The following is a 27719-nucleotide window of genomic DNA, read 5'->3' as shown; positions in this document are numbered from 1 at the left end:
AAAATGTCTTGGAAAAGAAGGCAGATATTCTCCAAACAATGCCATTCTTCAAAATAGCATTGTGACAGTCAGTGGCAGCACCCTACACTAGTTCTGACAGACAGCTGCTTTGATTTACAGCTGATATGGTTCACTGCCAATTCCAGGTCATTAATTTCCCATGTGGAACACCTCCTCCTTTCGTCCTTTCCGAGTTTTGAGTAATTCACATACTATCCAGATGGTCTGGTTTGCTCAGTATTTCAACAGGTCTTCCAAAATCAAATTCATGCGTTTTCTAGTATGAATCAGAATGCTACTCTCACTAATCTCTGTGAAACCCTCCCCTCTCCTGGTATTCCAGAAACAACAGAATCTGCCCTTGAATGCATCAGTAGTGTTAATCATTTGGACTGAAAAATGAAGTCCTTGGAAATAAAGGTGCAGAACTTGAAACGTGTCAAGAGCAATGGAGGCAGGAAAAATATGGACTACATTTGATAGGAGTGTTACTGATGGAAGAGTGGCAAAGTTTAGTGAAAATAAAACTGGGTGATGGACAGAAGTAGATGGATTGCAGAGTAGAAGCGGTTTATGTTTTCATGCATTTAATATTTTGGCTTTATCACGGGGTTTAGTTTCTCAGCCTTTATTCTGACAAGGCTGCAGCCAGTTGGTCAGAATGACTAAAAGCAACAGTTCTGTCTCCTGGAAAGATTGGTGGTAGTGTTTCAGGCTTACTTTGTGCATTTGCTCTTTATGTTCAGATAAGCATATGATTTAATATGTTGATGGTCATGGCATAAGTGTTCATTATACTATGATTAAAAACAGTGTTTTAAATCTGTGAGCCATCTGTCGAGCTGAGATAAGCAGTAGAAAAAAATTTATACAAAAGTGCTGTCTTTGTAGTTGTCATAGAATAAATGTGTCTCAGGTTTTGCCCGAGACAGCTGATAGCACTGAACAAGGGTTAATGTTTCCGATCAGTTGAATTCAAGGAGCTAATTGAATTAATGTCTGAAGAATATTTTTTCTGCCTCATCCTCCAAGTCAAACAGTAAAAAATGAGTTACATCTTATGTGCCAGGTAGAATTCATATTGAATAAGTCAGTTTTAAGCAGTAAATGAAATAAAAATTGAAGCAACTTGGCTACCAAAATGAAATAGCAGTTGCATTGCTTCAGAAGTTGATTATAGCAGCATTCAGGTTCAGCTCTACCATGTACACATTATTAACTCCTATTGTCAGGTATTGATAATTCAGCCATAACAATTAATTCTTGGTTTTATAACATGCAAGATCTGTTTGGCTATGGCTTTACTTACAGATTTCCAGAGGAATAAGGATTACAAGTGTTATTTTTGCATAGGATAAGAACTGTTCAGATTGATACTGTTCATGTGTTCAAAGTATGCACAGATGTCTTTCAATATTATTGCAGATTTCAAATATTTAATTTCCTTACTTTTGAGCATTTAAAGCTAAAGCTCCTTAAAATCTCCCATCGTGCTTAGACTTTCTAAATATCTTTACATGCTGCATCAGTTAAGATCTTACCTCCAGTGAGCATTGCTAATACTATTAAAGTTAAAATCTTAAGTTTTTGTGGTTTAAATTAGGACGTTCCAATGGGGATTGCATCCCCTTTTAAAGTAAGAGCCAGCCTGTGAGAAGTTACAAAATGTCCAGTTGTTGGGAGACTGTTAGATTGCATTTGAACTCTGTTCTTTTGTAGTATGCCTTATGCATTTCTATGTTGGTAAATCCAATGATATTTTGCTGTGAATTTTATATTTTCGTTGAAATTGTGGCATCTTGTCTAAAAGGATATTCTGTTTTTACTTTATTTATAGTCCTGAAGTGCACAGCATACAGGATTATTTTTTCCTTTAAAATTCTATCCACAGTATATTAGAAATTGATTCTTCTTCCCACTCAGGTACTGTTGAATATCAGTTATGTTTTCCTGCTCCTTTTACAATTTCAGTTGGTACATTCCAGTATAGGTTACTCTCCTCAGAATTTTGTGGTATTGACGTGGAAATCTTTACTCAGAACAGCAAATTAGAATTAAAAATGACCAATGACTGGTTTTAATAAATTCTAGATTCATGCTTAATATAAAAATCTAAGGCAAGAGTTTGCATTGATTAAATTTCCATGAGCTGTTGCTTATTTCCCCAGGGACAATGCTGAGGAAGGCCTATTCTTTCGCCAGTTGCTGTTCTTCCTAATATAATACATGATGTGGTTTCACATTAAGCAGGAGAAAATTCAAAGACTGTGGACTTTAACAGGATGTATTCACCAAAAGTAAAGGAAATATTCTTTTCGGCCATTTTGAATAGCAGACTAAAGAGTGACTTTTCCCAAACTAGTTTGAATTGCACAGTATCCTGAAAAGGAGAGCACCCTTTTTTTTTTTTTTTTGTCATGAGGGTGCAGACAGAGATAAATTTAAAGGGGCCAGTTATAGAGGGAAAGAAATTTAAAATGAATGTAGAAGTTTTTATCCCTTTTTTTTTTTGCTATCCTGTTTATTTGTAGTGTATTGTAAAATAATTGATTTTTGTTTTAAAATATTTTCTGTGCTGATATTCTAATTATAGTATAAAATGAACTTAATTATTTAAATTCCAATTCTTTTCCCTCTAAATATATACTCTGGTTGTGTCATTGTTGTCTTCTGAGAGAATGCTCTTTCGTCTTACAAAGTTCTGTTTACATTGCTTGTGTTATGTTTCCCACAGCCTGAAATGAACTGGCCACAGAGGCCCTCTCATTGTACTCAACTTGGTGTTTTGATTTGCTAGATTCCAACAAAAGGTTACAGATAAAGGCCCAATTCTCTTCTCCTACACCCGTATAAATGACATTGATTGCATTGTAGTTACAGCAGTGTTAAGCTAGAATGAGTGAAAGAAGAATCGATCCAGAGCTGTTCTGAGTATGTTGCATAGTCAGTTTAATTTCAGTTTACATGTAAAATGCTTGGCTATGAGCTCACAATAGGAATGAGAAACATTTCTAAAGTTAACTCTGGCATGAAAACACTTGTTTTACAAGCCTTCTAATCCTGAGCTTCCACATCGTTTAAAATGAACTTATTTTCACCAATCTTTCCTCCTTTTGTCAGTTGCTCAGGTAGAATGATTGATCTGCTTCATAAGAAGGGTTGAGTGCATGTGTGCATGCAAAAATTAAGTAAAATGCAGGAAAATCACCTAAAAGATGTGGGTCCGTGGTTTCTGTTCAAGGCTGGAAACAAGCAAGGTTCAAATGCCTTCTTTTTTTTTATCTGCCATTAAGGCACAAGCTCGATAAGGAGGTCTGAAGAATGTTTGTTTGTACAAAGTTTAAAGAGAGACAAATCTATATATATTGTAACTTAATGTATAGTGTTCCTTGTTCAAATGTCAACTTTTTTTTTTTATTTTTTTTTTTAAGAAAAAGCCTGTGTTGTGTGATGATTGTCTTGGTTTTATTTTTTCATACCTGTTGAGGTACTGTTAGTGTTAATTCTGCTTATCTAAAATAATTGCTGTGTGTGTGTGTGTGTGTGTGTGTGTGTGTGTGTGTGTGTGTGTGTGTGTGTGTGTGTGTGTGTGTGTGTGTGTGTGTGTCCTGAAACTGTCCATAAACAGCGAAACGTTAAAAAAAAGTTAAAGTCTTTTATAAAACAAAACAAAACAAAAAATCCTAGCATTAATTGATCATTCTCAACATGACAAAAGTTTTGCTTATTTAAAAGGAAAACTTCCATTAACACTTTTTGAAGGACAGATTTTTATAATTTTTTGTTTCCTAACCAGACCAACCCTGGCTGCAGCTGACACTTAAGGGTTATCAATGGTCAACTGGAGATCAGTGCTCTAGAGGCTGTTCTCCCAGGAGTCAGTTTAACATGTCTTGTGGGAACTAGGAACATGCTAAATCAACTCCTCATCAACCCCACTAATCCATGGGGTTGCAAGGAGTAAGGGAAGTTGATGAGAGAGTTTCTCTCATCAACCTCCTGCTGTGGAGACACCTCAGAAATTTGGCTTAAGGTATGTCGACTCCAGCTACACTCTTCAAATAGCTGGGGTTGCGTATCTTGAGATGACTTTTTCCCTAAGTGTAGACCTGTCAGTACGGTACGATTAAGAGGGCTCATCAGAAAAGTTATACAGCCTCATGCTGTCTTTTCCTTGATTATGGTACGTTTGTTGTAGGGCGGGGGCGTCTTCAGAGCAGCAAAGGTGAGTTCGAAAGGAAGCAAAGTTTGGGCTGCTTGAGAAGGGGTCAGGAAACTTCTGTCTGTGGGAGATGGTAGACGCCACAGGGAGGAGCATGAAAGCTACTCTGTGAGGGTGGATTTCTGTAGAGAGGCATGAAGGTGTAAGGTGATGTTCATGAGAAGAAACGTGAGAGGTGTTTGAGAGGTGTGGTTCCTGCAGAAGAACAAGTTGGAATTAGCGTGTTCCATCTGGTGTGGGAGGAGGCTCCATAAAGAGGAAGGTGCTGGGGGCTGCGTTTCTGTGAGTGGGATATTGATGCAGTTGGCACTGGGGTGTTTCCTTCGGGTTCCGCAGTTCTTTAGCTGGATTCTGAACCTGTCACAAAGGCCTGACGTGGCTGCGGAATCTGTGGCTGTAGCAGGCAGGGGCTGCTCTAGGGAGCCACAGCCATGTACAAGATCAGCCACTCTTCACTTCCCAGGGACCTGCAGCGCTATTCGTGGTTCGGTCAGTCCAAGGACAAGTAAACTATCTGCAGGCTGATATGCACCCCACATCCATCCCTGCTGAAAGCCTCTGACTGTGAAGAGGGCCTTCTTTTCCCCCCCGGTCTTCCAGGAAACCATGGCTTATTTACTCGGCCTAATATCTCCTTTTAGCCTATAGCTCCCCTAAAAAACTCCCCCATCCCCAGTCCTGCAGCCTCAAATTTCCCTGTCCCAGATGCAAGGACTCTCCATTCAAACCATTCAGGACTCTTACCAGTGCCGAGTCCATGAGTCACAGGGCTGCCTACTGCAGTTGTTTCCAATCTGCTGCTGTTGGAATCCTGTCTCCTGGGAAGGGTTGGTGGGTGCCTATGTGGTCTCCATTTTCTTTAGTAGGGTTTTCCTCTTTCCTTTTTCTTCCTGAAGGTTGGTGGGTTTTTTGCTCAAATGGTTCTCCCCATTTCCCAACTCCAGATTCCTAGTCCCCAACAAGGACCAGCACAGGCTCAGGGGAATGACAGGCAGCTAATTTGTGTGCAACTACTTGATTTTACTCACAGCAATAAAACCTCTTCAGCAGTTGTGGACAGGAAGAGGGGGCAGCAGTGTGGATCGGTGTCCTACTGGGACAGCTGTTGCCACTTCCTATGCTGCTTGCCTCTGCCCCATGCTGAGAATTGATTCAACTGATGTACCTCCCAATTGCCTGGATTGAGAAACTGCCTTGTGCCCATATCTTTCGTATGCCACCAGCTTTCATTACATTTAGGGTGATAACTGCTGGTCTGCTTCCCCATTTACTGATAAACTATGGTGTACTCCTTCCCCCATGCCCATCAACAGTCAATCTGTTCAGGAAACCAGGCATCTAGTGATGAAACGTGGCTATAACTGGTGCAAGGAGCAGTGCTGCAAAGGCACGGCTTTTTTTAGACTCTGCTAAAGAAACTTCATTTACCTCCTCTACCAAAAGCTTCCTGGGCCCAGAATAAATAGCAACAAATGTCCCATCAGGAATAATCATCTTCTAGCAGCCGCCCACGTTGAGATCTAATGAATGAGTATGAAAGGCACTGTTTCAAACAAGCTATATTATTATTAATTTGTAGGTAGTGCAGTGGAGACAACTCACCAGGAAAGAAGAACTAAGGTATGTTTTTTTCCTGTAGAAACATCAGTGTCTGTCTGTCTTTTTTTCTAATTGATGTAAACTGTTACTCCTGTTACTGCGTTTTCATTAAAATAGCTGACTAAGGGTGCTTCTACACTAGGAACTAACTTCGAAGTTAGGTACTACTTCGAAGTAGCCAGCAAAGCATCTACACATGTTTTCCCTTACTTGGAAGTAGGGAGCCCAACTTTGAAGTCCTTACTCCATTCTCAGCAATGAAGTAGTGCCCTACTTCGAAGTGTAGGTGCTCAGTTTCGAAGACTGTTACTTTGAAATTGTACTTTGAAGTAACCAACTTAGAAGTTATTTTTGTAGTGCAGACAGGGCCTTAGCCTCCAGCAGCTTTCTTAGGCCATATATTTGGATATTTGTTTCTCAGGGGCCTCTGACACTGATGAATGCAAACACATAGAAGAGCACGAATTGTTGGGCAAAAGTCAGCATGGTTTCTGCAGAGGGAAGTCGTGTCTGTCTAATCTATTAGAATTCTTTGAAGGGGTTAATAAACATGCAGACAAGGGGCACCCAGTGGACATAATATACCTAGATTTCCAGAAAGCCTTTGACACGGTCCCACACCAAAGGCTTTTATGTAAATTAGGTGGTCATGGGATAGGAGGAAAGGTCCTTTCATGGATCGGGAATTGGTTAAAAGACAGAAAACAAAGGGTTGGAATAAATGGTAAATTTTCACAATGGAGGGGGGTAACTAGTGGTGTTCCCCAGGGCTCAGTCCTGGGACCGATCCTGTTCAACTTGTTCATCAATGATCTAGAAAATGAGGTAAGCAGTGAGGTGGCAAAGTTTGCAGATGACACCAAGTTGTTCAGGACAGTCAAAAGCAAAAGGGATTGTGAAGAACTACAAAAAGATCTCAGCAAACTGAGTGATTGGGCAGCAAAATGGCAAATGAAATTTAATGTGGGTATGTGTAAGGTAATGCATGTTGGAAAAAATAACCCAAATTACACGTACTACATGATGGGGTCAAATTTAGCTACGACAGATCAGGAAAGGGATCTTGGAGTTATAGTGGATAGTTCTCTGAAGACATCCGCGCAGTGTGCAGCGGCAGTTAGTAAGGCAAATAGGATGTTAGGAATTATTAAAAAAGGGATCGATAATAAGACAAAAGATATCATACTTCCCCTATATAAAACTATGGTACGCCCACATCTCGAGTACTGCGTGCAGATGTGGTCTCCTCACCTCAAAAAAGATATATTGGCATTAGAAAAGGTTCAGAAAAGGGCGACTAAGATGATTAGGGGCTTGGAAAGGGTCCCATATGGGGAGAGGCTAGAGAGACTGGGACTTTTCAGTTTGGAAAAAAGGCGATTGAGGGGCGATATGATAGAGGTATATAAAATCATGAATGGTGTGGAGAAAGTGAATATAGAAAAATTATTTACCTTTTCCCATAATACAAGAACTAGGGGACACCAAATGAAATTGATGGGTAGTAGGTTCAAAACTAATAAAAGGAAATTTTTCTTCACACAGCGCACAGTCAACCTGTGGAACTCCTTGCCCGAGGAGGCTGTGAAGGCCAGGACTCTATTAGGGTTTAAAAAAGAGCTTGATAAATTTTTGCAGGTTAGGTCCATAAATGGCTATTAGCCAGGGATAAAGTATGGTGCCCTAGCCTTCATAACAAGGGCAGGAGATGGATGGCAGGAGATAAATCACTTGATCATTGTCTTCTGTTCTCCTTCTCTGGGGCACCTGGCATTGGCCACCGTCGGCAGATGGGATGCTGGGCTTGATGGACCTTTGGTCTGACCCAGTATGGCCATTCTTATGTTCTTATGTTCTAGTGCTAACTAGCCGAAAAAGATTAGTGGACGTTTAACATTTAGGGCTGCTTCTTCCTATGCAGCAGTGCAAAGGGGACTGAAAGCTGCCTTAAGGTAACAACTGAGGGCTTCCCTGTCATAGTGGGAGCTCTTAGTAGGATAAGGCCAGGCAGAGTTAGGAACACAATGGATTAGTTGTCCAGCTGTTTTAGTACACTACTGCCAACAGTGGTCTGTGTCAGATGCTGAATAGGTATTTGTGGGATAACCTGCCCTCAGGTTTCTTCCTAGCTCCCAATAGGAAAAACAAAGTTTATGCCCTGAAGCAGGAGTGGGGATGATGTCCCTTCAAAGGTGAGTGGTTTGGATTTATTTAAAAAGGAGCCGCTCATCCAATACCTCTTCTATCCTAAGTCATCCCAGTGTCTGCATCTAGGTACCACTGCTGCTTTTATTTTAATGTTTTATAAGAAAAAATAACCAGACGTTGGGGTTAATGGTGTAAGTTGCCTAGCTTTCCAGTCCAGTTAAACTTAGAAGATACAGATGGGTTTTTTTTGTTTGAAGACCAAGAAAATAATTGGGTTAGAAAAGGAACTACAGGCTGAATCTCTCTAGTCTGGGTTTCTCTGGTCCAGCATAGTCCCTGGTCTGGCATTTTCGGGGTCATGTGGGTGCGTGTGTGGGGTGGAGCACCTAGTGGGTGAGGGGAAGCCTTTGCAGAAGCACCATAGATGTTACTGGACTAGAGAGCCAGGCCTGTGGCTGGTATCAGTGGGGCTGGCATCTAGGAGTGGAGCTCAGGAGCTTGTTCTGGGTCAGTGGCTGGTGCAGGGGAGCAGAGCACAGCAGCCAGAAGTAGAGTCCAGAGGCCAGCAGCAGAGGGGCTGGCACTGACCTTCCCTGGTCCAGCAAACTCCCTGGTTTTCCCATGGGTGCCAGACAAGGGAGATCCAACCTGCAGATAAATTCATGGAGGATAGATCTATTCTATCAAGATTTTTAGCCAGGATAAACAGGGATGATGTCCCTCACCTCTGTTTGCCAGAAGCTGGGAACAGGTGATGGGATGAATTGCTAGATTGTTCTATTCAATACCTCAGATGCACCTGGGCACTACTGGAAAATAGGGTACTGGACTAGAATGACCTGTGATCTGACATAGTATGGCCATTCTAATGTTGTTTGTGTTTTGGGAAGTCAAGAGTCAAAGACTATTTTTAATGAGTTGGAATTATCTAAACTGTTCACAGTTCCCATTATTTAGCCATGTTTGTCATATTTCAAATGTGTGTTCCATGTAGTGTCTTCAGTGATCTGCTTACCAGGTGGTTGTGAACCACTTTGTATGTTTTAGGCTAACTGAATCTCTCTAGTTTCTCAGAATGACTCTTTTTGCTACCATTAAGGAGATGTTTTGTTCCCAGTGAGGTAAGGTAATTGGTTGCTGGTCTAAAAAGGCAGAACACTGCACCACCATCCAAATAGCTGCTTAAAGAGCATATTTTTACCTGTCCATTTGGTATAGTGGTGGTAATGTTAATAGAATGTACTTCAGCTCTCCACAAAAGTCTGTAACCACTTCAAGGTTGTGTCTACACTACAAAAATATCTTTGAAGTTGCTTACTGCGAAGTACAACAACTTCGAAGTTCAGAGTCTACGTACACCCTACTTTGAAGTTAAGCTTCAAAGTAAGGCACTACTCCATTCCCAGAAATGGAGTAAGGACTTCAAAGTTGGGCTGCCTCCTTCAAAGTTAACTTTGAAGTAAGGGAAAACGTGTATAGACACACACCTCAAAAGTCAATATCTGCTTCCCCTGACATCAATCCTCTGGCCTTATTGACAGCTAACAGTACAAATTTCTGTTCTGTATTGATAAACATGTTAGTCTAAGCTAACTAAATTTCTCCCTTTCCCCAAGACCTTATCTAATGAACAATGGCAAGGCTTAGAGGAAGATGAATGTGATCCCTTAGCTTTGAATTACCAAGGTAGATTTCCACGGCAAAATTATTTCAAAATAGCAGCTGTTATTTCTAAATAACTATCCTACTGTCTACACAAGGCACCCGCTATTTTGAAATAATTTCGAAATAGCGCTTGGCTTATTTTGAAATAGGTAAATATCATTCAATGGGGAATGGCACCTCTCTCAACATAGCTATTTCCAAATAGGTGCTGTTAAGACAGGGAATAGAACCTATTTTGAAATAAGCCATATTGCATCCAATGACTCTGTTTCAAAATAGGCTGTGTGTGTGTACAGATGGTATTTTGAAATAGCGAAGTGTTATTTCAAAATGCATTTTCGTGGGTAGCTGTGTTATTTCAAAATAAGCTATTTCAGAATTGCTCTTCTGGAATAGTTTGTTTAATGTAGACATACCACCGGGGAGAGAGGCAATAGAAAGTAAAAACATGGTGGATCTTGAGCTCCAATCTTTAGTTATGTTACCAAAGGTACTAATGGACTCTGTGTCTTATACCACTGGTGCCATAGCGTAAAAGTGTTCATGCCAATAAAGTACAGTATACTCCTTCATGTTTGGCAGCCATGGGACCAGAAGATTGCCAGATAGTCAAATATTCTGGGTCATAGAGAGGTATGCTTAGCAATGCATAACACTAAAGAAAAACAAGATTAAATATTAAGAAACAAACAAATGTATGCAGAATACTTTATTTTCCAACAACAGTGGTGGTGTTCACTGTAAATTTATACCGTATTTATTTATATTTACTTTCACTGTACTGTGCTTACGTAACTAACATTTACTTATGGTTAAAACGCCAGTTATTTAAGAGTTACGGATATTGTGCCAGTTAAGACAATGTACTGTACTACTAGCCACATTATTCTGAAAATCTGTTTAGTGTTCAAACCAAATAGACACTAGTGGCTAGTGTGTTGGACAGCACGAACCAAGGCCATGATGCCACCCCAGTATATATCCAAATTAAAGTATAAGAATTTGTACTTCATGATTTCCTGTGCTGGTTCTTTTAAGAATTTCTACAGGCTTGCTTTGGAGATCATGGTCATGAACAGGGTGTGCAAGATATTCCGGCAGGGACTGATGGGGTTCCAAGGATTTCAGTTAATTGATACGGCTACCCAGGGATCCCTGGTCTTTGGTATGGAAGAAGTAAGGGCTTTGCAACATAGAATTAAATTATCCTCTTGCCTTTTTATAATGATTTCTCAATGTTTTCTGTTCAAATGTGCTGTTTACTCAGCCCTTCGTGAGCATTAAAACCTGACCGATTGTCGACCAAGAAGTGGCTCTATTTGAGAGACCAATGGCACCCTCCTGAGTCTGCATTGCCTGCTGTGTATATATGTAAATACAGAGGGTGTTTTGAGTAAATCTGATAGGCTTGTATTTTAAATCCTCTCTAGTATGTTTTTTTAACTGAACAGATGAACTAAAGTTAAAACGTCTGTACAATAGTTTTACAGAAGCTTGCCTTGTCACTGAAATGTTTGTGTATGTCACTAGGTCTGTGACATTTCTAATACTATCAATGCCTCTCTCTTTTCCCCACCTCTCTTTTATTTAGGATAAGAAGTATACCAAACTTTGCTTTGACCACAATGAGTTCAAGATCAGAAAGGTCTGGATGCAGTTTTTCTTGTTTTACATACAGGTCTCCTTTAATCTACAGTGCAAGACACTGAAATATTTAAGGATCCCCATGTGAGAGGAGCAGGAATTTGTGAGTTCCAGCAAACAATGAGGAACTCACTCCTGTCGTGAAAGGACACTTCAGTTGTCCATCTGTTAAACCCTTTTTGTCATTTGAGTGTTGTTCTGAATAGTTTCAGATAAACCATTTCACAACATTTGCAGATATATAGAATTTAAGTGTGACAAATACAAGGGGTGCGTCTACACTTGCATTCCTCTTTCAAAAGAGGCATGCAAATGAGGTAAATCGAAAACGTAAATGAAGTATAAATTTGCATATTTGGCACCTCAATTGCATATTTTGATTTCGAAAGAGCTTCTTTCAAAAGAAGAAGGCCAGTGTAGATGCTGCTCTTTCGAAAGTAAACCCCATCTTCAAAAGAATCCTTCTTCCCATTAAATAAAGGGAAGAAGGATTCTTTCGAAGATGGGTTTACTTTCGAAAGAGCAGCATCTACACTGGCTTTCTTCTTTCGGAAGAAGCTCTTTCGAAATCAGAATATGAAAATGAGGTGCCAAATATGCAAATGTATACATCATTTGCATTTTTATTTACCTCATTTGCGCGCTTCTTTCGAAAGGGGAATGCCCATGTAGACACACCCAAGCAGTTTGATCAGAAACCTTCAGAAATGGCTGGGATGATTTCGTTGGGGTTGATCCTGGTTTAGGCAGCGGGCAGGTCTAGATGACCTCCTGAGCTCCCTTCCAGCCCTAGAATTCTATGATTCTGTTGTGCCTGCCCAGACTTTGTTTATCCAAGGGCACTAGGGGCAGGGATCACTCAACCACTATGAACGGGTGTTTTCCTTGTCTGTGCTTGGGCTTTGCATTGGATCACATAAATTAGTTTCTGGGCACTGGTGGCTGAGTTTCGAGTGAAATGAAAAACAGACAAATTGGGATTAGTTATATTATGTCTCTGGAAGATGTTCAGTCTTGTAGGCTATGTCTATACTAGGGAAATAAGTCAATTTCAGATGCACAGTTCTAGTTACAGCATTTGCATAGCCAGAATCTAGGTATCGGAATCTACCTACTTCGCTATTGAACACCGAGTTTCTGTAGTCTCACGCTGACATCCCTTACTTTGTATGATAGCATCGAGTACAGGGGTCAACGGCTGAGCCCAGAGAGGTTGATTTTGCTGTGTCTGCACCAGACGCACAAAATCGAACCCCGGAAGATTGACTGCAGTGTGTCGGTCTTACGGTAAGTATAGACAAGCCCCAAGAGCTGCAGGGCTTCCCCCTCCCATTCGAAATTCCTTAATTGGATTGGTATCAGAGGGGTAGCTGTGTTTAGTCTGTATCTGCAAAACAATAAGAAGTCCTGTGACACCTTATAGACTAACAGATGTTTTGGAGCATAAGCTTTCGTGGGCAAAGACCCATTTTGTCAGTGCACCTAAACAAAGTGGGTCTTTGCCCATGAAAGCTTATTCTCCAAAAATACATTAGTCTATAATGTACCACAGGACTTTTTTGTTTTTGTTTAATTTAATTGAGTTTATGATGTTTTGCCAGGATCACTTTCCTCCCAAGGCAATCCAGATAACCAAGAAAAAACCAGAATGGAGAACTGAGAAGGAAATAAAGTTGTTACAAAGCTGGTTTCAGTTTGTGGAAAGCTACCGAAAATATAGCCTGAATCTGCAGCTGCTGCTGGCGAAAGTGATTCGCTTTGAAAGGTAAATGTTGTTATGGGGAGTTTATAATATTTCTTTGAAGATATTTGTAAAATAATATGTATTTGAAGTTTTCAAATTAAACCTTTTTAGCAAAAATTAGAACAATTACATTGATACTCTCCATTTATCTTCAGTCTGTAGTGCATCTATGATGTACATAAGCCTGAACGACTGACTGTTTTTCTGTCTTTTTCTAATTCACTCTGAGTAGGCAGTGACACTGATCTCTCAGACACTAGAGTGAGATGTTTTTCAACACTGATTAAAGAATTTGGACATTCAATTCTTGTAAGTTTTAGTGAGAACTGGGCATCCAGATCCGCTAAGGAAATTTGAGATTTCAGCCAAAAATTGTGTTAGAATCTTCCCAGCTTTAACTTTTATTTGTCTCCATTTCTTGCTTTTCTCTGAGAGGGTTGCATTCAGACTCTTTTCACATGACTAGGACACCACTAGTCCCCCAGCTTGAATGCGAGCCACATGCCATCAGTCCTCGCCTTATGGCCGAAAAGCTTAGACTGAGGCAGGGACTTGTTAGTGTATATGCACCCACCTTGACTGCTGCAGATGATGAAAAGGAGGCTTTTCACACAAGCCTGAATTCAGTGATCTCTTCAGTACCTTTTTAAATCCAACCTATATGTACTTGGCGATTTTAATGATAGAGTTGGTCGAGACTACACCGCATGGTCAAAGGTGCTTGGACATCATGGCTCTCCTCTTCGTCAAACTTGTGCACAGCATGAGCTTGCTATTGCAAGCGCATTCTTCCAATGTGCAAACATACAAAGCAACTTGGATGCATCCTCAGACTAAGCATTGGCATATGATTGACTACTTCATCATAAAACAGAGGTCTTTCTCATGTCAAGTTGACTCGTGCAATGTGTGGCATTGTATAGCCATTTACATTTAACAGACTTTCAGCAGTAACAGACACCCCTGACTACCCATTAGTCTGTTAAACTGAGAGTTTACTCTCTAATATTTTTCAATGCTTATTTCATTTGCATCTGCTCTCTCTTTGTCCCCTACTCTGTTCTTCCAGGTGGGAGAACAGAGACGGTTCCTCGGTTGAGTGAATTCTTCCACTGGGTAATCAACGTTCCATTGTTAAGTGATGAGTTCCCTCACATTGTGCCTCACTGGGAGGGAATCTCCATTATGGGGGTTTTATTGCCTGGCTTGACTGCATTATTAAAAATTTAATGGTTTATTTTTCTGTGAGGGCTGTGGCAGTCCAAGGGTTTGGGCTCCACTGCTCTTGTAATTTGAGGAAGCTTTTCACTTTACCCACTTCATTGTGAGCTCCTCAGCAAGGCTTGACATCGGAGCCACCAGCCCCCTCACCAATGGAAGTCCGATTGGACTATTTCTGCAGCAGCTTCATTGACAGTTTTTACTGGGGAACAGTTGTTCTCAAACTGTGAGTCGGGACCAGTGTTCCCTGTAATCTGAGCACTAGGGCTCAGGCCAGGGGATATTTGGGTGCTGCCCAGCTGATTAGGCAGAGCACCCACAGGGGGCAGCATGTGTTTCTAGTCATGGTTCACATCTATATGTGCATTGGTGCATATAACAAAATTCATTCCACACATGGCTGGAAAAAATTAGAGCGAACACTGGTTGGGACTCTATTTTAATGGGATTGCCAGGGCTGGCTCAGACTTGATGGGATCTTGAACTGGGACCACAGCCCAAGCCCCAAAGTCTAGGGCTTCTGCACTGGATGGCAGGACTCTGACTACCAGCCCTCCTGTATAGGGCTTAAGCCCTTCGACTTCACCTCTCCCCAACCCAGGATGATGGGGCTTGAGCTTTGGCCCTGCCACATGGGACAGTTGGGCTCAGGCTTCAGTCCCTCGCTCTGGGGTTGTGTGATAATGTGTGCTGTCGGACATGTGTCGCAGCGCCAGGAAGTTTGGGAACCCTGACTGCAGAGTAAGCTGAATCACTCCTTCACAGAAACTGGGCACACTTCTTCTGCAAAGCTTGCCTAAGGAGTGGTGGACAGGGAGCATAAACTGAACTCAAGTTGCAGAGGCAAATACCAAGAACATTCTTTGTATTGACCAACGCAAGCAATTATGTTCCTGGCAGCTTCTACAGTAAACTCTTTCATATCCGGCAGCCCCGGGACCAGGAGGTTGCCAGATATTCAAATATTCTGGACAATAGAAGGGTATACCTAGCCATGCATAGCACTAAAGAAAAACAGATTAGATATTAAGAAACAAGCAAAATATGCAGAGTACTTTGTTTCCCAGCCACAGTAGTACTGAACACTGTAAACTTATACTCTATTTGTGTATTTATTTGTATTTACTTTCACTATACTGTACTTGTGGAAAATGTAATTAAAATTTACTTATGGTTAAAATGTTGGTTATTTGAGAGTTCTAGATGATAGAATGCCAGATATGAAAGAGTTCTCTCTTTCTCTCCTGGAAATAAAAGAGATTTCAGCAGATATCTGCCAGATGAAATCAGTTTGAGTTAGAAAATAGACTACTCTGGAGTTATCTGGAGTTCTCTGGATTTCTGGCAGGGGGATGGGGGATTCCACTTCATTCCAGCTCTTTCCATGGAGAGACGTTAGCTGCCAAGATAAGTGAGGCTGGGGAGGGAGGCTAACCAGGAGAGATCCCAGTACAGGCCTTATTCCTGTCTTGCAGAAAAGAATCTGTGTTTTTGCTTTCTAGGTTTGGACGCAGGAGAGTCATCCTAAAAAAGGGACACAGTGGCAACAGTTTCTACTTCATCTATCTTGGTACTGTTGCCATTACTGAAGATGAAGATGGGAGCAGTGCCTTTACTGATCCAGATCCAACTTTGCTTCATAAAGGTGCTGGATTTGGAGTAAGTGGTGCTTCTAAACTCATGTTAGTCTAAGTATGAAAGGTAGGGTACCATATAAAAAAGAGGATGCCCGGAGAGGGAGTCTATGTCCCAGTATCTACCAACTCATGTAGTAAGGTGTTCCTATATATATATATATACATATATAGTACACTAGTACAACGTGAGTTGGTAGATACTGAAACAGATACACACTCTCTCAGGGGTGTCTCCTTTTTTGAAAGGTCATATGGTAATTCTAAGTGGATCGGTGTGCTTACTAAACAACCAAGTACATAATCAAGAGTGGAAGATACACACTCATGCTTCAGGACTTAAGTTCATTATTGGAAAAGTAGGAGGAAACTCTCCTTGTGAGTAGATTATTCCTTACCATGTTCTCCAGAGTTCCCTCCAAAGGAGGTGGTGTTGGTGATGGGGCAATGTTAGATGATTATATAATGTCCCCCCACAAGGTCAGTATTTGGAGTATAAAATTAGAGGAGGAACTCCCCACAGTAATTTTTTTTTTTTTCCTTTTTCTCCCTGTATAGGAAGTTGCTCTTTTAAAGGACAGCCGGAGAATTGCTACAGTTGTTTGTATGGAGGAAACAGAGCTATTGGTGGTGGATAAAGAGGACTTTTTTGCTAATAAACTAGATGAGGAACTTCACAAAGAATTTCTATATCGTTTCAACTTTTTCAAGTAACTTTTTCCACTGAGATCACTCACCCATGTCTCTGCCACTTCTTTTTCACTTGCTGAATTGTTTGGCTCTTCATGTACTATATGAACTATTTTAATTTTACCAACAAGTGCTCAAACTGTGTGGAAACCTCTGTTGTATGCAACAGTTCCCTGCCTTCAGTAAATATTACTGGAAATGAAGTAGCAGCTATTCTAGAGGGGTGTTGGTTAATAGATTCTGCTTCTTTGTGGCTGTTACAATTCTACAACTTTATCTCATGTAGTACAGAGTCTCATACGCAGTTGTATTGAAGGAATATTCTGAAGTGTACAGTTTCCATTATACCCTGAATGAAATTGGAGGGAGAAAACTGTTTCCATAATGAATATATAGAGCACTAAAGTCTGTTGATGTTCATGAACATAAAGACGCTTCTGCTTTTATGCCATTCTAAAAACATCATCCGACTTCTCATGTCTACTCCAGAAACGAGCTTAGAACAATTGAAAGCAAGAGGTGGGAAAGGTACTCAAAAAGTGACTTGAGTGAAAGTGCAGCTGCTTTCACTTCTGGAGTACAATCAAGATGTGATGGGTGTGTGCGCGCATGCCTGTGCACAGGCATGTTTGTGCTTCCCCTCAAGTAGTTTTCCAGAGAGACGCTGGTAACTTGTACTTAAGTACCCACCCATCAAAAAAAAAAAAAAAGGGCAGTTGCACTTTTACTTAAGTAACTTTGTGAGTACTTTTTCCCTCTATGCATCTCCATGGAGGTCCAGGAGTCAGCCTCTATAGTGTAACTTGCAGAATCAGGCCCTAAGTCAGAAAAAGCACCTCCCTCCTGTTACGTGGAACAGTAAAAAGATCCATTATTTCTCAGTGAAATAAATTTTTCCTTGAGTCGTCTTGTTGGAATTAAGTGGCCACGTGAAATGATGTCTGCATTATTTTTTTCCAGACGCCTAGATCTCTTTGCAACATGGCCTGATTATTCGGTAGAAAAAATTGCTAATTACTGCAAAGCGGAGTGGTTTCACTATGGGCAAGTGATTGTCAGGGACATCACAGAGTCAGCCAGCTTAATATTCATTACTCAGGTATGATCCATTATCCCAGTACCGTACATCTTGGGCCAGCAGACTAAAATAGTGACCAAAGGCCATCACAGGTGGAAGTGAGGAATGAAGCACTTCTCCAAATAAATCCCCCTTTTGGTGATTCTTTTTCTGCAAATTGTGTCTTGTCTTTATGTACAAACAAGTTCTGACACCTTTGTTCACACTGTGTGGAACTTCATTGGACCAGAAATCCCACTGTTTTGTACAGAATAAGTTATTACTCAATTGCTATGGCTACACTTGCAAGTTTTGCTGACAAAACCAGTAGAACGTGCACACACACATTGTGTTTTGTTGACAGTATGTCGACAAAAGTTGGCACATAGGCCAGCAATCTTCTCCCTCTTCCAGATGAGGAAGAGCACCTTTTGTTGACAAGTTCCATCAACAAAAAAGCCGTGTGGACACTGTGGGGTGCCTCCTCTCGACAGACAAGACAGCCATGACAATGGGCAGCCCTGTCTGCTGTGCTTCCGAGTGCCTGTTTTGTCTAGAGAGCAGCTGGGCAGTCCGGCCGCTCTGTCGACAGAGCAAAGCCCTCTTCGGACTCGCTTTCGTGTGTGGCTGTACTTGTCAACAGAAGGTTTGTCAGGAAATCTCTTCTGACACTGGCTTCTGTTGACAGATCACTGTAGTGCAACACTAGCCAGTAAGAATAAGGCTGTCAGAATCTAGCCTATCAACTGCAAACTCCTCACAGAAGGAAGGTGTGCAGGACTTGACCTAAGGATCTGTTTAACTTGATCGGAGAAGTTTGGACTCAAGCTAGATGGCCTGCAAGGCAGGAGGGTCGTAGTGCTCCAGCTGAATCTCAAACATCCACATTGCAATTTAACATCCCCTTAGCTTGAGCCCAGATCAGCTAGCATGGGCCAGCTGTAAGTGTCTAATTGCAATACGATGCGCTGTCTCCCTGTAAGTTTTGTAAAGCTTCTACTTCATTTTAAGTGTTAAACAAATATTAATTAATGGTAGTTAAAACATGCTAGAGGAAAGAAAACTGGTTTGCCATGAATGTCTTATGTGTCCCTGTTCTTGTTCCTTCCCTTTGGAATGGATTAGTTTCTGGTGCCTTGATGGGCGTATTTGTTGGCATTAATGTGTACTCCTCGGGGGATTCTGCTCCACAAAATTAAAAATTTTGAGCATAATATTTGAAAAGTCTTCAAAATTCTGCATGTTTTATCAGAATGACACAATATAATCATCCCAGTTTCAGTTATTTTGGTAATTTATTTCAAAATACTGGCCAGCAAGCATGTCTGTAGTAATACAGACAAGAAAGAAGATTCAGGAAATGATTTTTTTTTGACAAATAGATTCCTTACTAATCCAGAACCTTGAGGACTAATTGATTTAAAGCACAACAGAGAAACGTGTTTCCTGCTCTCTTCAGAAGCAGTGCAAAGACAGGCGGGGGAGTCAGGCTAATGGAGAAGCTGAGGGAGAGGGAATTAACTGCTGGGAAAGCATCTGGGAGTGAACCTGGAGGATTGCTCTATGTGTGGGGGAGGTGTATGGAAAGGGATTTGTTTATTTTTGGAATGTGGGAGGGGGGATTGTTAGGGAGTTGTGGATCTTCTGGCTGGCCCCTAGGCAGTCCCATTCAGTCAGGCACATCTACCCTTGTCCCCTTGTGTCCCTGCACCTTCACACAGCCATCCCTTCTCCATATCCTTGCATCCCCTCCTCACTCACCCCCATCCCCATGTGGCTGAGCAACACCACTCCCATTCAGCCCCTGCTCCAATTTCCCCCACCCTGCACGGCTGCTTTTCTGAATCCTAGTCTACGTGACCTGCCGGCAACTCTATGTGCCTGGCTATCCCAGTCTCTCTATGATATATTGGGCCTCCTCACCTCCTTCCCTGTCACAAGAATGTTCTGACAGGCAGGTTGCTGTGAGGAAAGCAGCCTTTCCTCCTCCCTCTGCATGTGGCTAAGTGGTCTGCCTTTTTTTTTTGCCAAAGCAGCCCTTGGTGGGCTCATAATGTAATTGTAGCACCTTTCCTGCAGAAGGTATTTTCTGCAGAGCAAAATATTGCTCGGGGCGGGGGGGGCCGCCCATGAACAGTGGTGCAGAATCCCCCAGGAATAAATACAGAGGCCATTGTCTTGGGGCCAGAAAATTGTCAGCAATAGAAATGCTTTATAAAGGTATGTAGATAGAAGTAAATTTAATTTAAAGGGATGGTTTCTTAAATTCATAGTTTCTTAAGGGGGCAAGCACTGAAATTCCTCAGTCCTACAAAAAAATACCCTGCAATTTCAGGGTACTGCAATGGTCATCCATATGTCCTGATGGGTTACACTGGCTTTGTACACAGATACAGATACTAGCTATGAAACTCGAGAGAGAGAGAATTTATCAAATTTTAATTAAATTCATGTAATTTCTGATAAGAAAATGAGTTTTAATGACTTGGCAACTCTGTATGGATTTTATTTATTGTAAACCTTATTTTTTTCCTATTTACCAACTCTTCCTTTTTTTGTCACTTTTGACCCTCATTTACTGAGTCGTGTGAAAATATATTATAAGCTTATTGGGGCAGGGATTCTTTTTTTTTTTTTACTTGTTCCTGAGTGGTGCCTACCATGCTTCTCGCCTCTCTGAAATATTTAATAACAAATGCATACCAGCTTAATACACCAACTTAATGATGCCAATGAAATTATGCAGAACAGAATGATGACGGTGAATGTTTTACTCAGTCACTGTGCTCAAATCCAGAATTAAAGACAGTAACTTGTTAATTTTTAGCATTTATATGCCTCAACAATTTTGGGAGGTTGTGGTTTAAATGATTTTTATTTTCAATTTATTTACATATATTGACACTTGGCAACAAAAATTTATATATAAAATTATTTGGAAGGCTATTCCAGGTCTTAGAGGCCCAGTGCCCTAATTCAGTGTATTACTGCTATAATGTAAAGGCCTAATATAAAGCCTGTTGAAGATGATGGAAAGATTTCCAGTTACAAGAACCTTCTGACAGTAAGTGTTCTCTGCATACACAACCAGTCCTGACAAGTGGGGTGTACAGCCCCAGAAGGCTCTGGGGCAAGGTGGGACAGGAGTCCAGGTCTGTGCCCCGGAAGGTGCAGGGCCCAGGGCAGATAGCACTTAGTGCTCTCAGATTGCGGCAGTGTGTCACCCGGCAGACTTACAGTCAGGCAGGCTGATGCACTACAAAGGGCCCTGGAGCTCTGTCCACCATTGCTACTGAAGTAGCACTGAGGGTGGGTGGAGCTCTAGACCCCCTTTGAAATGCTGGGCTCTGGGGCTACTGACCCCTTTGCCACCCACTGTTGGTGGGCCTGAATCCTACTGTCCTCAGTGGAACTGCTCATTTGAGTGAAGGGATAGGACTGGTTCCTAATTTGATTAAATGCAGACTAGCATGAACAGTACAATAAGAAGTGTAGGAAAATGACACCTCCCCAGAGCTGGGATTGGGTACTTCTGAGAGGCTTTGCAGTCTGATGGCCTGAACATGGTCTGGGAACTCAGTTCTTATCCTGGCATTGGCAGAGAATTAATAAGTAACTTTTCCAAGGCCACACAGATTTTCAATGCCTCAGTTTCCCCATTTGTCAAATGAAAATAATACTTACTTCCGTACCTACCTCCAGCATGTTGCAAGGATTATTTAAACAATTCTTGCACAGCATTTTGAAGACCTAAATTTCCACAAGTTACTCTGTATTATTGCTGAATTAAAGTCTTATCACTAATATAATATCTAAGTTTTGGCAATTTTCACCCATAGATCTAAGTGCTTTAGTTGATGTCATCATCTGCATTTTGCATGTTGGGAAATCAAGGCGCTAAGAAATGGCTTGCCCAAAGCCACATGGCAAGTCAGAGGCATTCCTACAATATTAACGTTTTTCTCTCCCTCTCTTTTATTAGGGGAAATGTGAAGTTTTACGGCTGTTAGATCTCACCACTTGCCCTTCCTATCACAAGTGGATCAGTCAACAAATGGATTTCCCCAAACCTAGCCCTTATTGTTCTATGGAGGCTGGTATGTTACACAGACACAGATCATTTGGAAAACTTCAGCACGATCAGCCTGCAGCTTAGTAGTTAGTGACTCATACCTTTGTGTTATTCTTACCTGTGTTTTTGGTTATAACTTCTTGGATGTTAAAGACAAAAAGGACCATTACTATGTGAGTCTAAGCTGACCTCCTGTACAACCCAGGCCACGTTAGAATTCAGCAGAGGGAGAGTGAGAAGGGGGAATCAGAGATGCTCACAAAACAGAATCTAGCCCTAGTTCTATGCTTTTCAGGGTTTCAGACATAGGTGCTCCAGGGCTGACAGACCCATAGGAAAAAACAGTCAGTGGTCAGCACTCATAGGCAACCCTGCAGATCAGCTCCTTATGCTCCCGCCCATTGCCTGCTGTGCAGTATGATCAGCTCTTCAGAGGTGTGCAGGAGGAGGCGCAGGAGGAGGTGGTGGAGTGAGGGTAGGGCATGCTGGAGCAAGGGCAGGAGGCAGAATGGGGCAGGAAGAGGCAGAGTGTAGTTGGATGCCTCCTCCAAGGCACACCATACAACTGGTCGATGCCTTGCTTTTTCATCTCCCATTCTTGAAAATCTTATTTGTATTAGCAAAGAGTTTGGGTATTTTTAATCATACCCAGTACCTTTGCTGGGGAGTTGACAGTTCACCCTGATTGCACTGGCCTCTAGTTCAGGAGCGCCACTGTTTGAGCAGGGTTCTATCCCCATTTCACAATTAAATAGCGTGCAACATCTCAGTCCTGCAAAGTCTTATTGACTTCAGCAGATGTAAGGACCCATGCTATGGAATCGCTTTTCAAAACTCAGTAATTTAGCTTCAAGTAGTTATAAAGGAGTTCTCATGGCTTTTATTCACAGGCAGTACAGGCAGAAAAAGATTCAATAATTTTATGTGGAAGTCCTTTCCTGTGCAAGATCTGAGCAATCTAAAAACAGTGTACGTCCTGCCTTTTAATCACCAGAAGGATGACAATTTGGAAAGGCAGGACCTGGCTTTCAGGAGGAAATACAGAAATACGCACAGAAAGCTGGAGAAGCAGGACAAAGGTGACAGCAAAAGGTAGGATGAGTTACAGGTCCCTCCACAGATGACTGAGGCAGAGCAGTAAGCGTAGGACTACATCTACACAGCAGCACTATTCTGAAATTCGATATTTCAAAATAGCTATATTGAAATATTGTATTTTGAAATAATGTCCACACAGAACATGCCTTTCGAAATAGTACCCAGGTATTCTGAAATAGCATTTCTGGGTCCATAATGCTATTTTGAGATAGTGCCATTGGAGCCCATTATGTCTTATTTCAAAATAGTGCTAGTCTGTGTCTTAATAGCATCTGTTTTGAAATAGCAATTTCAAAATAGGCATTATTCCTCCTGCAATTAGGTTTATCGGAATAAAAATAACACACCTGTTGTTTTGATTTCCATTTGGATGCTGCCAGTTATTTTGAAATAACTGTTATTCTGAGATAACTTTGCTGTGTAGACGCAGCCTAAATGTCCCAGGCCTGCTTTTTAAATCAGAACTCTAAATAAGTGAAGTGACATTCCATGGTGTCTCTAGCTTGGTACATTCTTGCTTTTCTTCTTACCCTTGTAACTGTTCTGGGAGCAACTTCGGGAGGCCCTACCTCCTACCTCTCTTGCCCTGTTTGAGTCTTCAAATGCTCCACACTCCCTCTTCTTGTTCTACATCGGGGTGGCCAACCACTTAGCCAACCAAAATAGCTGTGGATAAAGTGCAAAGAGCCACATATTATATATTTATTTGTAGATATCTCTCTCTCGAGAGAAAGATCTATAATATATAAATGCCCTCCCCTTCCCCCAGAGTCAGGAACACCCAGCCCACTCACCTGTTTAACCCAATTCCCCTCCTGTTCCCCAAAGCCAGGCATTGCCACCTCCCCACTCTATCCCAGTTACCTTTCCCCTCTGCCAGAGCCAGACACCCCATGCCCGGTCCTGCCCTAACCTAATCCCGATGACTCACCGGAGCCACTGCTGCCACATACTTCTCTCTGCAAGCAGCGGGGGTGTGTGCACGCAGAGTAGCTGTAAGTATTCCCGGCATGCAGCTTGGAGCAGGAGCCCCATTTCTTTGCTCCAAGAACTGCATGTGGCTTGACAGCCAAGGGCTGGCCACCCACTTTCTTGACTCGCTCCATAGGTGATCTCGTTCACTTACGTAGCTTTAACTGCTATCTCTATGCGAACAACTCCTTAATCTCTCTCTCTCTCTCTCTGCCTACAACTTGAAATCCCATTCCCCTTTTTCTATCGCTGTCAGCAAGACCACAGCTATCTCCCTCTTTCCCTTTTGAGGAGTATTTTGAGGAGTAAAGTGACTTCGAAGTTGCCCAGGCACTTCAAATTACTGGTGGGTTAGCCGTGGTTACACGCGAGGCGGCACTTCGAAGTTTAGCGCTTCGGAGTTGCCGCGGGAGAGAATTAGCTTAATGAAGCGCTGCATATGTAGCGCAGCACTTCATTAATAATCTCCACACATCCTACTTACCATCCTCCCTTTCGAAGTAGGGAGGTAGTGTAGACACAGCCTATGTTTGTGATAAATTTCGATGTTCTTGTATTGAAGTGTTCAAAATCGACCCATCTTATTTCATTTCTCAGTTCTCCCCAATATTTTTATCAAACATTGATTTTTGTTGCAATAAATTTGATAATGCTTTACGTTAACATTTCCAAAGTTAAAAAAAGAAAAAAAATCAACGCTGACAAATTTTTCACTCACAAAAAGGCCATTCCTCCCCACCACCAAACTTTTCATTCACATGTCTTTGTCCAACTCTAAGCATTAGTGAGATGAGAAGTGGGTCCATTATATGAATCTCAGAAATGCTTTTGAAAGTATAAGGCTAGGTTTTGGAGGAGAACAGAACTCTTATTTGTGTCAAAGTAGCAGAGAAAAAGCGAATGAATTTGAATGTATTAAGTTACAGTGGTGTTTAAATTCTAATCCTGTTGGTTTGTTAGATGTGAAAAACAATTACATTGCTTGTGGTGCTGTCACAATATATACCTGTACAGGTGTGGCTCAAAATAAATAACATTTTTGTAGGTATGATGACTTCAGCCTCAGTGACGATGAGCAAGAAATTGTTCAGAAAGAAACATCAGGGCTGTTCCGGAAGAAGCTAACTGTTCTCACACCCTATGGTGAGATACCCACTGGTTTTGCCACAGCAATTTACATGAAGGTCGATGAAGTGCACAAAGGAGATCTCCTTGTGAGTACATCCAGAAGGGCAAGTTGGTGTAATAAATATCAGAGAGGTAGCCGTGTTAGTCTGTATCTTCAAAAACAACAAGAAGTCCTGTGGCACCTTTATAGACTGACAGATGTTTTGGAGCTTAAGCTTTCATGGGCAAAGACCTGCTTTGTCAGATGCATCTGACGAAGCGGGTCTTTGCCCACAAAAGCTGATGCTCCAAAATATCTGTTAGTCTATAAGGTGCCACAGGACTTGTTGTTGTTTTTGGTATAATAAGTTTGTCTTATCTAGCATCAAAAACGCTTCTGACCTCACAGCCTGACTCTGAAAGTGACCCTACTCCTGTTCCTCAAAATGTTACCAAGTAGAGAACTTGTGTATGTTCTGCCCCCGCAGAAAGGAACAGGTTGCCCACAAAAAATCATGTGTGTTCTCCAAGCCTGTGGATCACAAAAAAATCCATCAAAACATTTCTAAGGATGGCTGCTGCAGAAGCTGTTTCCTCATAACTCAAACCGATGGGTGTATTACCTTACATAGAGCTCTTTTTGTGCAATGAGATCCCCGTGTCTGGGAGCTGGACGGGGTGTGGAGCCCCACCCTCAGCTCCAGCCCCAAGGACTTGGCTGGGGTCAGAAGAACCCTGGCATCTGGCAGCCCCAGCTGTAGGAACTCTGTTTGGGGAGGGGTTGGGGGTTAAGGTAAGGTCGTACCAGCTCCTCTTGACCTTACATATGTATAGTGCAAAGTGAGGGATGATGCCACATAACCTCATGGAAAGGACAGTTTCTGCATAACCACAATCTCTGCATTGTGTTCTACTTATTAATGTAGCCAGGAAGGAGATACACTTGGATGCAGTGATCTTTGCTTGCCTTGGTTATCCCCTACGGAGGGTGATCCTATGGAATCCAAGCAGAAACTTACATTGATTTGTTTCTCTTCTGACAGAAGCCAGGAGCATTAATACCAATTACCCTTTCTCAAAGTGAATTTACTCTGTTGTCCAGCATGGTGCAGGGATGCGTTAATTGAGACCATTCTGCTCTTGCTTGGGTGACTCTTCCAAACAATGTTTATACAGTAGCAAAATGACCTGCTGGAAAGTGTCACTAATAGCCGGAAAGAATTTCCAAAATGACAAATTCTCAGACTCATTCCTGAATGATTAAACAGAAAACAACGAACCCTCAGCTATCAAATTCTGTACCACTCAACAGTAACATCCAGGTCTGGCTATGGTCTGAAGAAGTGGGTCTGTCCCATGAAAGCTCACCTAATAAACCATTTTGCTAGTCTTTAAAGTGCTACTTGACTGCTTTTTGTTTTGATCCAGGTATATAGGTACAGGTGCAGGATCAAGAGTACATGGTGATGCATAGATAGTTTTTATTGTCACATTTGCCCCTCAGGGAATAAGCCAGCATCTTCTGCCAGTAGATAAACAAGATAATCGAAGTATGGTTTTGGTTAGCCAGGGAGCTGAGGTAATTCGGTTGAAAAAGGAGAAGTTTGTGGAATTAGCTGATCATACAACAATAATGAAATTACAAAGATTACAGCCCATGTATCCCAGGTAAGTGCTACTAATGTGTCTGGGGAGATAAATGTATTCATGAAAGAGCACTCAAAAGCGGGTTGCCTGTCATTTATCCAAGCTCATTCTCACGTAATTAGTATTTGGGTTAAAATTTTGGCCTTGATTAAATCAATGGGAGTTTTGCTATTGATGGAAATGGAGCCAGGTTTTAACCAAGTATCTTTGATCCTTTTTAGTGATGACGCACTGTGTCAAAGCTTTCTGGAACAGAACCACTGGAAAATATTCAAGAAAGATCTGATGAATTTTTTACTAGAGCAAAAAGTCATGAGGACAGCAAGTTGTCAGCATGTGAAGCCCAAGAAAGATACTTATAGTTCCTGGAGTGTGAATCGAGCAGGTATTCTAGACCTGACTACTAGCCACTGTCAACCTCCAAGAAGCACTCAATGGCAACAGCACAAATATGCGCCTCTCCATATAGGACAGGAAAAGGATGTTGAGGGCTTCCCGAACATTGACCTAAGGTTGATTCATGGCATTGCAGTACCACGGCCTAGTTTGAAAGGATTGTTCTAGTGAATGTGAGGAAATCAGATCAGAGGGTTTAAAAATACAGATGCAGTTTGAAAAACCAAAACATGAACCCACAAAAATTTGTATTTGAATTTTACAGAAATATATGGAATTTTAAGTAAAAGTAGTCCTCCCTCATTTGCTACTTAGCAAGTAAATGCTCCTCCCTGGATTTCTGATGTGAATTATGAAATAAATTTATTTTTCACTATGGTAATCCGTATATCTATTAGGTTTGAGAAGGAAAACTGTTTTTCATGGCTTTATTTTAATTTGCAAGATGGATATTTTTATATAACATTAAGATTTTCTGCTTATTTATATTTGATCCTAAGATACCTTCATATTCTAAACATATTTAATACAAATAGAAATAAATTAAACAAAGATTTTAACATTTCTCTGAGTTCAGGATGCCATGTGATCAAGAAGCCATGTGAAGTTTAAAGTATTTATTGACTATGGCTGTAGTTTTTGTTGTACTTGAGTATGTTTGGGTGACTGAATATGGCTTAATTTTGAAACAGTTGAAAATCACACAGTCTTACATGTTTGTTTCCAAAACTGCAGATAAAATTTAAATTTTTTTCAATTAAATACCAAAATTAGAACACTTCTGTTCATAGTTTTAAAATCTG

General features: G+C 41.4%; 1 protein-coding gene across 1 annotated transcript; it reads left to right on the top strand.

Annotated features, from left to right (window-relative positions):
- Positions 1-68: 68 nt before the first annotated feature.
- CNBD2 (cyclic nucleotide binding domain containing 2) lies at positions 69-27587 on the top strand. The gene is made up of 13 exons (XM_075001056.1): positions 69-146; positions 5802-5842; positions 10673-10810; positions 11226-11279; positions 12880-13043; positions 15746-15902; positions 16436-16587; positions 17528-17666; positions 21607-21725; positions 22591-22788; positions 24812-24980; positions 26378-26541; positions 26742-27587. Exons 3-13 carry the CDS (start codon positions 10700-10702, stop codon positions 27082-27084), a joined length of 1770 nt encoding a protein of 589 aa, XP_074857157.1. The 5' UTR covers positions 69-146; positions 5802-5842; positions 10673-10699; the 3' UTR covers positions 27085-27587.
- Positions 27588-27719: the final 132 nt, after the last annotated feature.

Source organism: Carettochelys insculpta, chromosome 8 (assembly GCF_033958435.1).
Source record: "Carettochelys insculpta isolate YL-2023 chromosome 8, ASM3395843v1, whole genome shotgun sequence".
In the NCBI taxonomy this organism is placed as follows: Eukaryota; Metazoa; Chordata; order Testudines; family Carettochelyidae; genus Carettochelys; species Carettochelys insculpta.
This window is presented reverse-complemented; position numbering and strand designations above follow the sequence as displayed.